This window comes from Apteryx mantelli, chromosome 4 (assembly GCF_036417845.1).
Source record: "Apteryx mantelli isolate bAptMan1 chromosome 4, bAptMan1.hap1, whole genome shotgun sequence".
In the NCBI taxonomy this organism is placed as follows: domain Eukaryota; kingdom Metazoa; phylum Chordata; class Aves; order Apterygiformes; family Apterygidae; genus Apteryx; species Apteryx mantelli.
The window spans coordinates 78,290,956-78,304,425 of NC_089981.1; the positions used below are offsets into that span (position 1 = coordinate 78,290,956).

General features: G+C 36.2%; 1 protein-coding gene across 9 annotated transcripts in view; it reads right to left on the minus strand.

The window, feature by feature from the left end:
- CDC42BPB (CDC42 binding protein kinase beta) overlaps positions 1-13,470 on the minus strand; it is a 96,050-nt gene that overhangs the window by 38,876 nt on the left and 43,704 nt on the right. For all 9 annotated transcript variants that reach the window (XM_067295015.1, XM_067295012.1, XM_067295011.1 and 6 more), the window contains exons 4-7: positions 11,461-11,556; positions 7,316-7,464; positions 2,364-2,457; positions 809-1,009 (exon numbers count right to left, since the gene is read on the minus strand). In XM_067295015.1, the coding sequence (XP_067151116.1) occupies positions 809-1,009; positions 2,364-2,457; positions 7,316-7,464; positions 11,461-11,556 (540 nt within the window). The remainder of the gene's footprint in view (positions 1-808; positions 1,010-2,363; positions 2,458-7,315; positions 7,465-11,460; positions 11,557-13,470) is intronic.

A 13,470-nucleotide genomic window follows, 5' to 3' on the forward strand; every position in this document is an offset into this window, starting at 1 on the left:
TACTAGGTTAGTCACATTAAGTTCAATATACTTAATAAAAAAGTGTGCCACCAGTCAGTTCATTGAAGAAATTAAAGCAAAAAAGAGATGAATATCCATCACTGCTAGTGTTTCGAATCTAGCAGGATTTCATGTCTTATTCATCACTGCTTCACTGTGAGAACATAATATTGTTAACACTTGTAGATTGCACTCATCTCAGGGGGAAGAAAACACAACAACACACCTTACACAACAGCTTCTGGTTACCTAAGATGAATATGCCCATTCTCCTAATAAAACTCTCAAAAGGACACCATGAACTTGTTTATTCTTATTCTCAAATGTTCAAAACACCCAGAAGTTTCAACATTTTTCTGTCACTTCTCGTCTGGGCAAACACCCTGACCTCACGTTCTTAATGCAGCTAAGTCTACACCACTTGACTTGCCTACTTCCTTTTTGTACTGATTATCAGTGTGACAGCAAATGTGCACAGCTGTGTAAATAATACATTACTTCATTTTTCATGCACAGTCCAGAAGAAACTATTATTGTACCTAAGAGTTGGGTTTAATTTCTATTTTTTGAAGATTTGTTAGATTTTTTTCAGCAAAAACAAAATCACCATTTGAAGTTTCATTTTAAGAGAGAATTCAACTTCTGCAATTCAGAAAAGCAAGCATTCCTAATTAGTGAACTAATAAACCTACACAATTAGGCATGGTTCTCAACCACTGTGAGAAAACAAAGAACTACCATCACTTGAACATCTTTAAGTGGTAACAGTTTCCCCAGTGTATACATATAGATTGAAAATACTTCTTACTTCATGATTCATAATCTTCCCATAGGTTTCCACTAATGACTCTGCATAAAAGGGTGTTTCACCATAAAGCATTTCATACATGCAGACACCCAGTGACCACCAGTCACATTCAGGCCCGTATTTGCCCATTCCATCTTCCATTGCTTGCAGTATCTCAGGAGAGATGTAGTCAGGAGTACCCACTGCTACTGACGACTGTACCTTAAAAATAAGACAAATGTCATATTGGTAAGCTTTCAGGTTTTCTCAGAGAAATTATTAATTCTATACTAGTATTTCTGGTAAATGGAGACAACAAAACATGCTTAGCTTTGAAAAGGGAAGAGATGTATAAAATCATAGCAGAAAATAAATCATATATTAAGAAAGTAACAAAGGTTAAGACAAAGACCAAGTTCATGTCTATTTCAACATAAAATCTGTTGACACGTTTTATTCTGAACACAGTAGAAAACTCAAAATAGTCATACCTGTTGTGAGCAAACAGAAAGACAAGAGGAGAAAATGTTTTGTCTTTGTGTGTGTTTATATATTTAAAATTGCATTTGTCTGCCAGAAGTTGAAATGAAGAGTGTGTAAGCAGGGAGCTCAAATTTTATGCCAGAGTTTTACAATTTCATTTGAAGATAACAAAACAAGGTCCCTGGACAAATAGCACCCTACTTTTGTTGTGTCAAAAACTGGTTTATTAAAAATTGTTTATTATGTAATTGTGCAACAGGATGTAACACAGGGGCAAGGTAGTGAATTTCCGTATGGCCAAGGAGTAGTGAAGCCTCGACCCTCAGGACAGTGGCAGAGCTCTAATCTCTAGGAATATGTACTGAGGATTTACACAGCAGAGTTGTTATGGCTCCTTCCAATTCATTCTGCATTTTAATCTGGTAAATCCTTGACAGGCGCTGTATGACCACAGAATGTCACCAAGACATGAGCTTGTGCCAAAATTGGTGAATAATGCTGCATGCCATGTTTTGGCAAGATTGTTACACCCCCTGGATACACCAACTAGGCAAAGAAAAAAAAAAAGATAAGGAATTTAGCTTATAGCGATGTAGCCAACCTGGTGCACGAGGTGGCCAATTACTGTACCCTTGCTGTTTCTTTTGTAAAAGGCACCTGGAATATGAAACAAACTGCTGCTTATCTCCTCTTTTTGGATGACTTTCACTTCAAGTATTTCATGACTGTTGGGATCCTGGTCACCTGTGATTCTAGCACATCAACAGCATCAAAACTTGTACCCTTTTAACAAAGGGTCTTCAGATTTTTTTTACAAAGAAAAGACCTCATGAAAACTCAAATGGCTAGTAGGAGAGAAGGTAAAAGCTTGAAAAGCATAGCAAAGGATACCTTTAAAAGTTAGCAGTAGATAAATATTTCAAAAACATTTAAAAAATGTGTTATACACTTCCCCCAACTTTTAGCACGTCAAAAAGCTTACAATCTATCATCTCACTGCTGCACACTGACAATGTCTAATGCTTTTAAGACCAGGAACTCACTTAAAAGACCCCATTACTAAGTACTCTGTTAAAATTTGCTTCATACATACTGTGCCATCTTCACTCATTTTCAGACAGGATCCAAAGTCTGCTAGTCGTATGTGGCCGTTCATGTCCAAAAGAACATTATCAGGTTTTATGTCTCTGTTATAACAGAAAGAATTGAAAAGATTTCAATATATAAATTACTAGCTCTGCTTGTGAAGATGAATCTTGCATCAGAATAAAAAGAAATTTTTACGGTGGAGACCTATTGGTGCAAACTTTTTTTCTGTACATGATCCCCTCCTCCCAACTTAAAACTTTGCCTGCAACACTGCAGGCTTGGATTACATCAGATTTTCAGATCAGCCAAACTGAACTCTGAATGGTCAAATAACCAAACAGAACAATTATGGTGAGTCATAGCACCGTAATGGAGAGGTAGATCACTTCTTCAACATTATTTCGAGATTATGCATGTCACAACATATCGTTTAGGGGCAATAAAGACAAAAGAGAAACGGTGATTTATTTCAATCTGATGTTTTTGCCAAGTAACTAACTTCTAACTTCTGATCTGGGAACATTTGTTCCTTCTTCTCCAAATTTTGTCTATCATTTCTGCTGGCCAGTATCCTTCCCTGCTAGTCAAGGCTGTCTTTCCATACACTATTATATAGCACATATATAGCTTCTACTGGTACCTAAAACCCTTTGGCATGAGGTGTACATGCAACAATTACTCTAGAAACTACTGAATTTCCCTTACTCTGGAATCAGGGCAATGCAATTTCAGTAGGCTAGAGTAACATTGGAAAATCTCTAATATCAAAACCTTCAGTTCCTTTCACATACAGCTGTGCTACATAGCAGGGTATAAAATGGTATTCAGCATGCTGAGGCTACTAAATGGCCTAAATGATTTAAGAATTCCATTTCACTGTAGCTTATTACTCAATATCATTTTTGATATCATCAAGGCAGCCAAAAAGGGCTTACTGAAGAGCATCTTAATTGAATTTAGTACACCAATTAATCGCATTTTCTTTCACCACTCGGTACTCAATTTCACATCAGGTAAAAGCATCGGTTAAAGAGAGATTAAGACATCCAGACAATTTAACAAGATAGCACTAACTCAGGAAAAAAAAAAAAAAAAACAGCCTCAAAATATCATAAATTCTTTTAAGAGCACCTAGCCAATATGTTGGGAAGACAAAGGGTAAGGAGGAGAGAAGAGCAAGAGGGCAGAACTGTCTCAGTTGAGCACTAGTTTTGTTGGACAACATCCCACAGTCTCACAAGTTAACCTCTACTTGTCTCCTCCTCTTTCTTCAGCTATCAGCATACAGGATAAACTCCCAACATGTCAGCATATCACCACACCACTTCAAAATATCACTGACTATCTGAGCTGGCCTAAAATAACCAAATCTACAAATGTGTGTTTGTCCGGGTTTTGTGTTTTAAGATACCATATATATTTAAATAAAACTTTGCATTATCAATAATTAAAACCACATGTGCTTTACATGTAACCCACTGGTCTTGTTACATCACAAAATGCTGAGCTTCCTTTCAGATGTGAAGTCCCAAATGCCACTACATGTGGTCAAAAAAAGAGAGAGAGAGAAATTTGTACAAAAGCGTTAGCTTAATTTTTGAGGAAGAGACTAGAATTTCCAGGAACAAATCAAAAACCATGCTCTTAGAAACCTTGTTACACAGATGCGGAAGCTGACGATGACTGCTTTTTAAATTGCTAAATTCCACAGTGTCACACTTGGGCAAACTTATGAAAGAAAACACTACAACAGGTTTAATGATGTGTCCCCTCATATGTATAAAAATCCTGCTAATCTGATACATTTTTCCAAAACAAACTTGAATTACTTTTTTTTTTTTTTTTTTTTAACTAAAGGCTAGTGCTTTGAAACTAATTATTGAAACTTCACTAATACTGTTCTTCAGTGGCAGTATTAGGAAAAAAATATTAAATGCTAATCTATGCCTGTCAAGATAGATGAAGTGCCTTCTTACTTATTACAATATGGAACAATACTTGCTAACCCAGAAAATTAAGCCATCTCACTTTGCTTTCCCAGTAAACTAATTAGTAATTTTTCACTGTAAAATTTATTCCATACATTTCAGTTCTAGATATTGTCATGATTCTCTTGAAGTCCAATCTTTACAAGTCAAACTTAGTGGAGGCAGAAGACTATAAAAGCTCAACAAGAGCTTTTATTTTTTAAACCACACCACTCAATGCATGAGCCAATGGCATCCAACACATCTCTGCTTTACATGCAGATCTCCCTTGCCCAAGGGAACACTGTTTCTGTTCTGAAGGCTTAATGCCTCATCTTTGAGCGCCACTGTTTCCTATCTACAGCTAACAGGTCAAATAAGCCTTTAAAGAGGTCCTTGAAATCCTCTCCAGAGCAATCATGCTTCCTGCTACTCCATTCCAGGTGCCACACAATAGTTTCTTGGGCATTCATACCTCATCTATCTAAAACACATTTTGCTCTCGCACTCCTGTTGCCACAGTGGACCTTCACTCAACCCCGCGCAAAGTTATATTGCTCAGTTAGTCACATCACCTTCCTTGGAAATGGGTACAAGGGTGCCTCTGGTTGAACTTTTCTGTGAGCAGATGTGTCTTTTGTGCACCGCTGAAAACTCACATTCACACAAGAGCATGCTATATCAAACAGATTTGTATCCCTTAATTCAGTGCGGACTTATCTCAAATCTGCCAATAGCCAAGCCAGGCCTTTGGACATAAAACTTGTGATAATATTGAATCTGTCAATATTCACAGCATTTTATGTTTTCAAGCACAAGAAAGAACTTGTTAACAAAATTCAGTCCCACCAATTAATATGAAAATAGCAATATACTCTCTTGCATGGATGGTTGATGCTTCAATTTCTCTCACACAGACAGTGAACCCATCTGAATCTAGAGCTTTTGCTTTCAGTGGACCCCAAATACATACTAATCAACATACAGTAGCTTCATTATTATCCATTTGGCAATGACACATCTGCTGCATAGTCTGGAAAGATCAAAGCACCCCACCTGTTCAAAAGCAAATACTAATGCTTATTTAGGATAGCAAATCACCTTGTTATGTGTTTGTGGCAGGTGTCAGAGACAGCATTGCAGACAGTATTACTGTTCTTTCCTGCAAATTCTTCCATAACTTTACCTACGTTAAGTTTACAAATACCGAAAAAAAGACAGCTTTTTTGATAAATGCATATACAAAGCACTTAAGCGGCCTTAGCATTAAATAAGTGCTTGAGCCAAATTTGACTTGTGTAATTAACATGTAACTAAATGATTTGCCCCACTAAGATATCAACAGCTGACATATAAACAACCAAAGGATAGCAATAGCTGTGCTGTATAACATCTAGGGCCCAGTTCAGTTTTTAGTAAGACTGCACAACAAAAGGCTACCAATCTTTTATTCTCAAAACATGTAAACCTCTTAATCCCTAGCACATACATTTATATATAAAACACTCTGTAACCTTTCAATCATCCTATGGAACTGCTGAGTTATTAAACTTCCATTCATCTCAAAAAACAATGTAAGTTTACATACTTATAAAAGTCTGTAACACTTTAAAACCTCCATATATTGTCCACATCTATTTACAAGATTATTACAGTTTTTACATAAATATATATTTGTATGTGTGTGTAAGTAAAAATATATGTGTGTATATATACATATATTTATATACACTGCGTGTATGTGTATATATTAATCGGTGAAACAGTGATAAAATTCTGAACGGAATAAAGATCAAAGCACTGTATTTTGTTTTAGAATTCCCTGTGCCTTTTAAATATTAATTGCAAATAAAATCATCTCACCTACTGGTTTTCACTCATGAATTTCATGAGAGATCAGTAAAACTCTCCTCATTTTACAGATACAGAAATAAAGGCATGGAGAGGTAAAGAAGCTTGGTCAGGATATATCTACCAAGTCAGATACAACACTAGTATAGAGTCCACTTCTCCTGAGCTGGCATTTCAGTGACCTGTCATGAACCTGCTCATATGGCCACAAGCAGTTTTCAGTTAAATAAGAAAACATCACTACTCCCACACTCAGCATTTTGCAACTTCCCTGTTTACTGAAGCCAAGCTATGAAGTCAGAGTATAAAGAGACAACTGCAAAGGTTCCCAGGACCAATATCATTTTGCTTTCTAATTGACATACGGCATGTAGTTGTTAAAGCTGAAAAGCATATCAAGGATAGAAATTCTCACTTGATCAAGATCCTTGCAGCGACAAAAGGTTTACTGCATGCCTCCCTAGCACCATTAACAGCTCTTCTGAAACAACTCGCTCCAAGGGGCAACCCAACAGAGAAGCGTACAGAGTGTATGCTGCATTCCTGACTCATTTCCTCTTCCACAGCATAAGGAATGTTATATTCTTAACTGCCACAGAAAGTGACCTAAGTTAACATGATGGTGGACACTGTCAGAGACTGATCTGGAAATATATTCTGTGGGCAGAAACAGACAATTAGACAGGCATGTGCCCACTTGTTAGAGTAAACGTACATTTTTGTTTGATGACCACCTCAGGTAGATAGATGCACTGAAGAGATCATGGGTTTACTGTAGAAAAACTTTGCATAATGTCTAAACATTTGCAGAGAATTCAAACTGCCTCAAACTTTTAAGCTGTCTTGGACAAAGGCAAATAAACGTTCATCAGGTGATGTTGTCTGAACTGGAAATAAGTCAAGAAGCCTGATTAAAAATGAAAGCTTTAGTAAAAGGTTAGTTAGCTAAATGTAATCACTTCTAAAAATGAATCCATCACAACTCGGTAAAAACTTACACAGTTGTTATACTGTAAGCAAGTGCCCACAGCAGTTTGCCTGTGGCTACTGTGCTCATTTGTATTTGTAACAATTTCTTTAGGATTAGTTTTATGTAACTGTATACCTATTTTTTTCCCCAAGTGAGACAGTGTTTTACCTGTGCACATAATGCAGCTCATGTATGGAATGTATAGCAAGCACCATTTCACCAATGTAGAACCTAGCCATATCTTCAGGCAGCTTGTCTTCAAACTTACTGAGAAGTGTCAGTAAGTCACCACCAACATAGTAGTCCATCACTAGATACTGAAAAGGGAAAAATGAAGCAGTGAAGTACTGAGAGACAGTTGGTAAAGAAAATTAAAGTTCATCAGTTAGTGCTGAATAAAACCTTTCACCACATTTTTTTCTAAACATGGGGAAAGTAGTCAAAATTGGTAATCTTTTTTGTTACTTTTATTTGCTTATTTACAGTAAATGCATATAATATTCCTTTAATAACCATAGTACAGATGACACATTAACACATAGTTCTTATTATATAAAAATAAGATATGGCAACAGCAAAACAAAACAGGGTCGGTTTACTTCTGTCTTAACTAGTGTCAAAGACAAAAATCAATCTATTTTCACCAAAACAAATGCAGGTTATTAACCCTTAAACTGAAAATTTTTAAAAGGGACAGAAAGAAAATAAACTAGTTAAAAAATATTAATTTATTGAAGAATATTTGAGCTATATTTCTCATTAACAGGAAATACTTGATACCACCTATAGAAGAGAATACTTTGTGAATGAGAAACAGTGAGGATTAATGTTTTAACTTATTATTATGCAAGTGGCTTTTTGCCTGCCTTGCATATCTATTTTCAGATGTTAAAGTTTTGAGAAACAGCACATACTTAAATGTAGGATACTTGCTAAGCATTTGCTGAGGGAAACATTTATCTTTATAGATGCAAGGAGCAACAACCCAAGCTTCCTCTGAACAGTATTTAGATTAAAATTTTACTGGAAACTCTTCTGGAAAAGAATAAGTGTTTGTAAGACTGATCTAACTTAGTCTAAAGATAAACATTTCATTACTACAACTAATTTTGGTATCACTTCATTATCATTAGTAGTTCCAAAAGTGGGACTCATCACATCAACATGTTCAAAACATTCATCTTGGCACATGCCACATGGTGGTTACATGGCATAGCTAGGAGGAGGTTGATGACACCATACATTAGGGTTGTCCCGACAATCCAGAAGCACTGTCAAGCCAAAGACACTACAGCAGTGGGAAATAAAAAAATATAAAAAAAAATAAAAATAAAGCAATTATATTTTAGCTGCTTCTTAGCAACCACTGAAATCCAGACCATGACTCCAAGTATAATGACTTTACAGCCTACTACCAGTCTTGAGACATTCTGTTTCATGCTTCCCAAGATGCTTTGATATATGATTTTAGGAATAACCTTCCTTATTCTGGAAATAACTTTCCAAAGCAGTCATCTAATTTTTCACAGATTCATCTTCCAGAAAGAAAACAAGTTAAAGAAGATAGAAATCAAAGGAAGATAAAGTGCAATACTAATCATTTCCTTACTATCTTGTGGTTTTAAAAACAAACAAAAAAAAACACACTCCAAAGGCATGCATTTTGGTTATTCTTCTCCATACATTTATAATTATAGCTTAATCTATATACAAATTTCTTCACTTATGTTGAAATCAACCAGTATTGCACAGCCTATCAAGAATTTAACATTTGTTAGCATGCTGTATACACAATAATTATGTCTGAAATAAGAAGCTACAGACAGAAACCAGCCATGTTTCAAAAGAGATACAGTATGGTATTTTCTCTCACATTCAAGGTTAAGAGAGCTAGAACCAGCCTATATTGTAAGAATCATTGTTGCATATATGCAGGTCTTTTTAATTACAAACCATTTTTAATACATTTTTAAGAAATTCACTCGAAAAGGAAACACTAGAATGTCTACATTTTGTAGAATTTTGTGTTTTGTGCTTATATTTAAGTTCTGCATTATCACATGCTCTACTAAGATTAAATAAAGGGAATAAAACCCCCAGGTATTTCTAGATTCTCTGATGTCAGCTACTACTTGTCTACTTTAACATCTTTTCTTTATCTAAGTGTCTCATTAGGAAGTCTTTCATTATGCAGCCAAAGGAGGATGGCAAATCCCTCAGTGTGCAAAGACACCAACGTTCTGTGTCTGCTTCAGGGTTAGCTGATATGGTTTTGCATTTAAGAATCATCAGCTATAATGCACAGAGATCACTGGGAGCAGATACCAGAACCTAGAGCTTTCTCTTCCAGAGGAGTGATGTCCTCTCCAGGCCGGAGAACCAAGCCTGGCTGCCTGTTCTCCTCCTGCACTTACGTTCCATTCTACAAGGTAACCCAGGATCAGCAGCAAAGCTGAAAAGTAAACCCTACCTGCTTGGTGTCTACAACATGGCAGAACTTTCCTGAGACGTGGAAAACTGTGGTTATAAACTTCTTCAAGCTGAGCAGAGGACTGAACAGAGATCTCTTAGTCCCTGGACAAGTGATCTGACCACTAAGATACTATAGAAGAGACCCTTCTGCCCAGGTTTCCAAATGAAAGCCACTTCCTGATATGTTTTGTCAACACCACTTTTTCTTCATGCATCATTTATAATAGAGTGAATAAAATGCAGATACACTTTATCTATGAGTGCCAGACATTTACAAGGGAGAAATGCTGAGTAGCAGTTCAAAACAGAAGGCAGCATTCTCAGCACAGGCAGCACCAGAACTCAGGCAGGCTGGGAATCTCCTAACTTCGGCTGCTAGGTAGTTGTTGGTTTCTTAGATACCAGATCTTAAATTTGATGTTAGATGTCTAAATTCTGCTGTCAGGTGAAACTTCAACATCTAAAATGCCTTTGGGAACTTGGGGTGCATTATATTGCTATAACTTGCTTGGAACAGATTTTTGCAAAACAGTATTAGCAACATAGACTCCTCTCTATATTGTTACTACTATTGCTTGCTGTAACTACAGCTAAAATTTTTTTCTTGCGTAGCAGCATTTTTAGATGGAAGCTACTTGGAAATACCACATTTAAGGACATCTTGAATTATTTTTATGCAAGTTTGAAGGCTGTTTCTGAGGGGAACAAAATACGAGCAATCTTCACCTCAGAGGCAGTGCCACAGGTAACTAAACTTTGAGGGGCAGAAAATCTGCCTCTGTCACAAAGTAAAGCACTAATTAAATGCAAATTGACTGAATGAGGGCCCAAGACCTGATCGCTAATTTGGGCCACAGTGTGTTTGTTACTCTAAAAATACTTTAAACATGACACATTCTTAAAATTGTTTGTTTTGTTCCAGCATCTCTGAGAAAGTTTGATTATCTCCCAACTCTTTCTTATGCTTGGTTCCTGAACCCATATGTATGTTGTCATCAGCAGGCTTTTTTCTTATTTATAACAATGACATGTTACTGTGGTGCTATCTGGAAAGCATTAAGAACTTGAGAACTTCTACACTGTAATTATGCCAGTGTTACAGTGCTACAGGTCCACAAAGCTAGCCTCAAGGTAACCACATGCAAGCTGTATGTTTGTCTGCTGTAGTATGTCAGGGCCTAACCAGCACTTTTCTGACTTCTGTGACAAAGGTAAATGCAGCTTGCATGTTACAGTTCTAGTTACCAACAATTTTACAGTATAATCATCACAATTTCATTTTAAAATATGGGTATTTTCTTTGTCAAGTGTTGCTAAATCCCAAAAAACTACTGAGATGACCAGTCTGCTGATTTACATATTTTATTTAAATGCTTTTAGGGAAGCTGTTATTTTTTCTGCCACTTTTCAAATATGAATTTAATCACAGTTTTTTTAAATAAAATGTTAAATTACCTTTGCCATTTTAACAGTCTTGCTTCAAAGGACATTTTGATTGTTTAAAGTAAAATAAAAATATTTTGTCCTTACACAAAATCAGCATATCTCAAACTTGTTTATAGCATAGTTATACAAAAAAAATGCTTAAGCATGATATACTTTATTTAAGGGTAGATTCATTAATTTAAGGTGATTAACTAACCCTGAATATACTATAGTATGACATGACTTTCTCACTCTCCTGCAGTCCTCTGAAGTTTTTCTTCAAGGGAAAAAACAATGTCAAAACACTGCTGCAAGGCATGAAGTAGCCTGATTTATTGCACCAATATCCTTAAATTTACCAGAAATAAAGTTCTTTCATAGCAGAATGCTTTTGTTTGCTGAAGAATCAAACATACCAAATAGTTCTCATCTTGAAAGGCATAGTGCAACGTAGTAATCCATTGACAATCTCCATTCACTAAAACATTTCTCTCTTCTCGGAAACAAGCTGTCTAAGGAAGAGAGGGGAAAAAGCCATTGTCAATATCTACAAGTATTTTCACAGGGTGAATATATATGCATGTTTTATGGGATTATTTAAAATTTCTGAACAGAGGTCTCTATTCATTAGAATTCAGTCTACACAAGAGACAAGCTAGGGAATCTCTGCAGGTTTGCAGTTAGGCATTCAGTCATTCTAATCCTGACTGTGGCCTTAAAAAAAAAAAACCCAAACAACCCGCAAAACAATTTGAGACAACACTGAATCTTTGTTCCATAATGTATTTAAAAAGAAACAGAAAAGTAGTAACTTGCCACTACAATCTGTGGCAGAATGATAATGGTGGTAGGAGAATAAGCCTGGCTCTTCTGAACAAGACCTTCGTGAAAATATAGTTTAATGTATACATCTCTCACATTGCAGTTCCAGTTACAGACATTGCCAACACTGTAAGAAATGAGCAAAAATTACTAATATTGTCCATCTTTGTCCTGTATAACACATTTCCATTTTCACTAATCTTTCCTCTACTTCAAATAGCACACTGCAACACTTCAGAAACCTAGGCTCTGTGCCACAGGTTTTCTCAGTTTCTTCATATAAAAAGAACTTTTATAAACTACAAGCGAGTCCTCCTTTATGAAAATACACTAATGTTTTTATTGGATTAAAAAAAAAAATCAATCAAGATGCAGACCTTGGGATTCTTTCACTACTCAATTCAGAAAGCCATTAGGAGGATGTTCAGTATTTGCCAATTCAAGTGCTTGGGTTCTAGATAAAGATCTATTTATTGTTCTTGTTGGTGCCACTTTTCCAGAAAAAGTACTAAGGAAAGAACATTCCTGGAAAGCTCAAACTTCTCCTACTGGAGAAGATCATACTATGGCCAAGTTGGAAAGCTATTAATTATTGGTGCAAAAAAATATAAATTGTAATTAATGTTAACTCAAATGATTTTAAAGTTTACAAATACAAGGCCAAAGTATCACTCTACAAAAAGTTTGGCAGCAACAGCAGCTTAAAGTAATCCACTCCCCTGCCCTAGTACAGCAGTTCTCTGTTGTTTTGGCACCACTATTTGGGGAGACTGCCAACACAAAAAACGAATATATTTATTTTTGAAGACACATGTTACTTGATCCAGTTCATTGCGCAGCCTCAAATGGTGAGGGAGTGTTATGAACACTTTCAAACTAGTAATGCCACTCAACACTTTGCATCGTGAATTCACACCATAAAGCTATCCTTTTCAGCTTCCACTAGTTTACAATGCCTTATGAGACATACCCGGAAAAGCAAGACAGTCTACCCAATTAGCTAATTGGGACTGGTTTGGAACTGCGGTCAGTAACACACTAACGGCCATACATTTTGTTGTCTGAACAATGAACACAAATGGTGCACCTGATCAGTGTACGTAACATCCCTGGTTTTGCATGCAACCCCCATTAACAGGTGTCAGTTGATGTTTACTAATCTTCCCTGTATTTTAGTCACTTCAGACAGTATCTTTTTTCTTGCAGGTTATACACAAATAAGCAGTATTTGGATTAACTTTTTGCTATGTTTAATAAGTTATACAATGCTTCATACTACAATTCACAAACCAAAAACCATTATAACACGCTTCCTGAACCACTGATAGAGTGGATAATAAAGCATCTGAAGTCTGCTTTTCAGCCCACTTAAGAGGCTATTGTATATTTGCAGGTTTCATTTTAAAACTGACAAGATTTACCACATTGGAAAATTGAAATTTCTCAAATGTTTTATGAACTTGATATGCAGGTTATAAGATCTTGCTTATCCAGGAAAGGTAAGAAGCTGAATCCTGCAAACAAACCATACAGGAAGAGACTCGTGACAAAGAAGTATGGCAGAGAAGACAGCTGCCATCACCGTCCCATGGAGAAATCGTTGG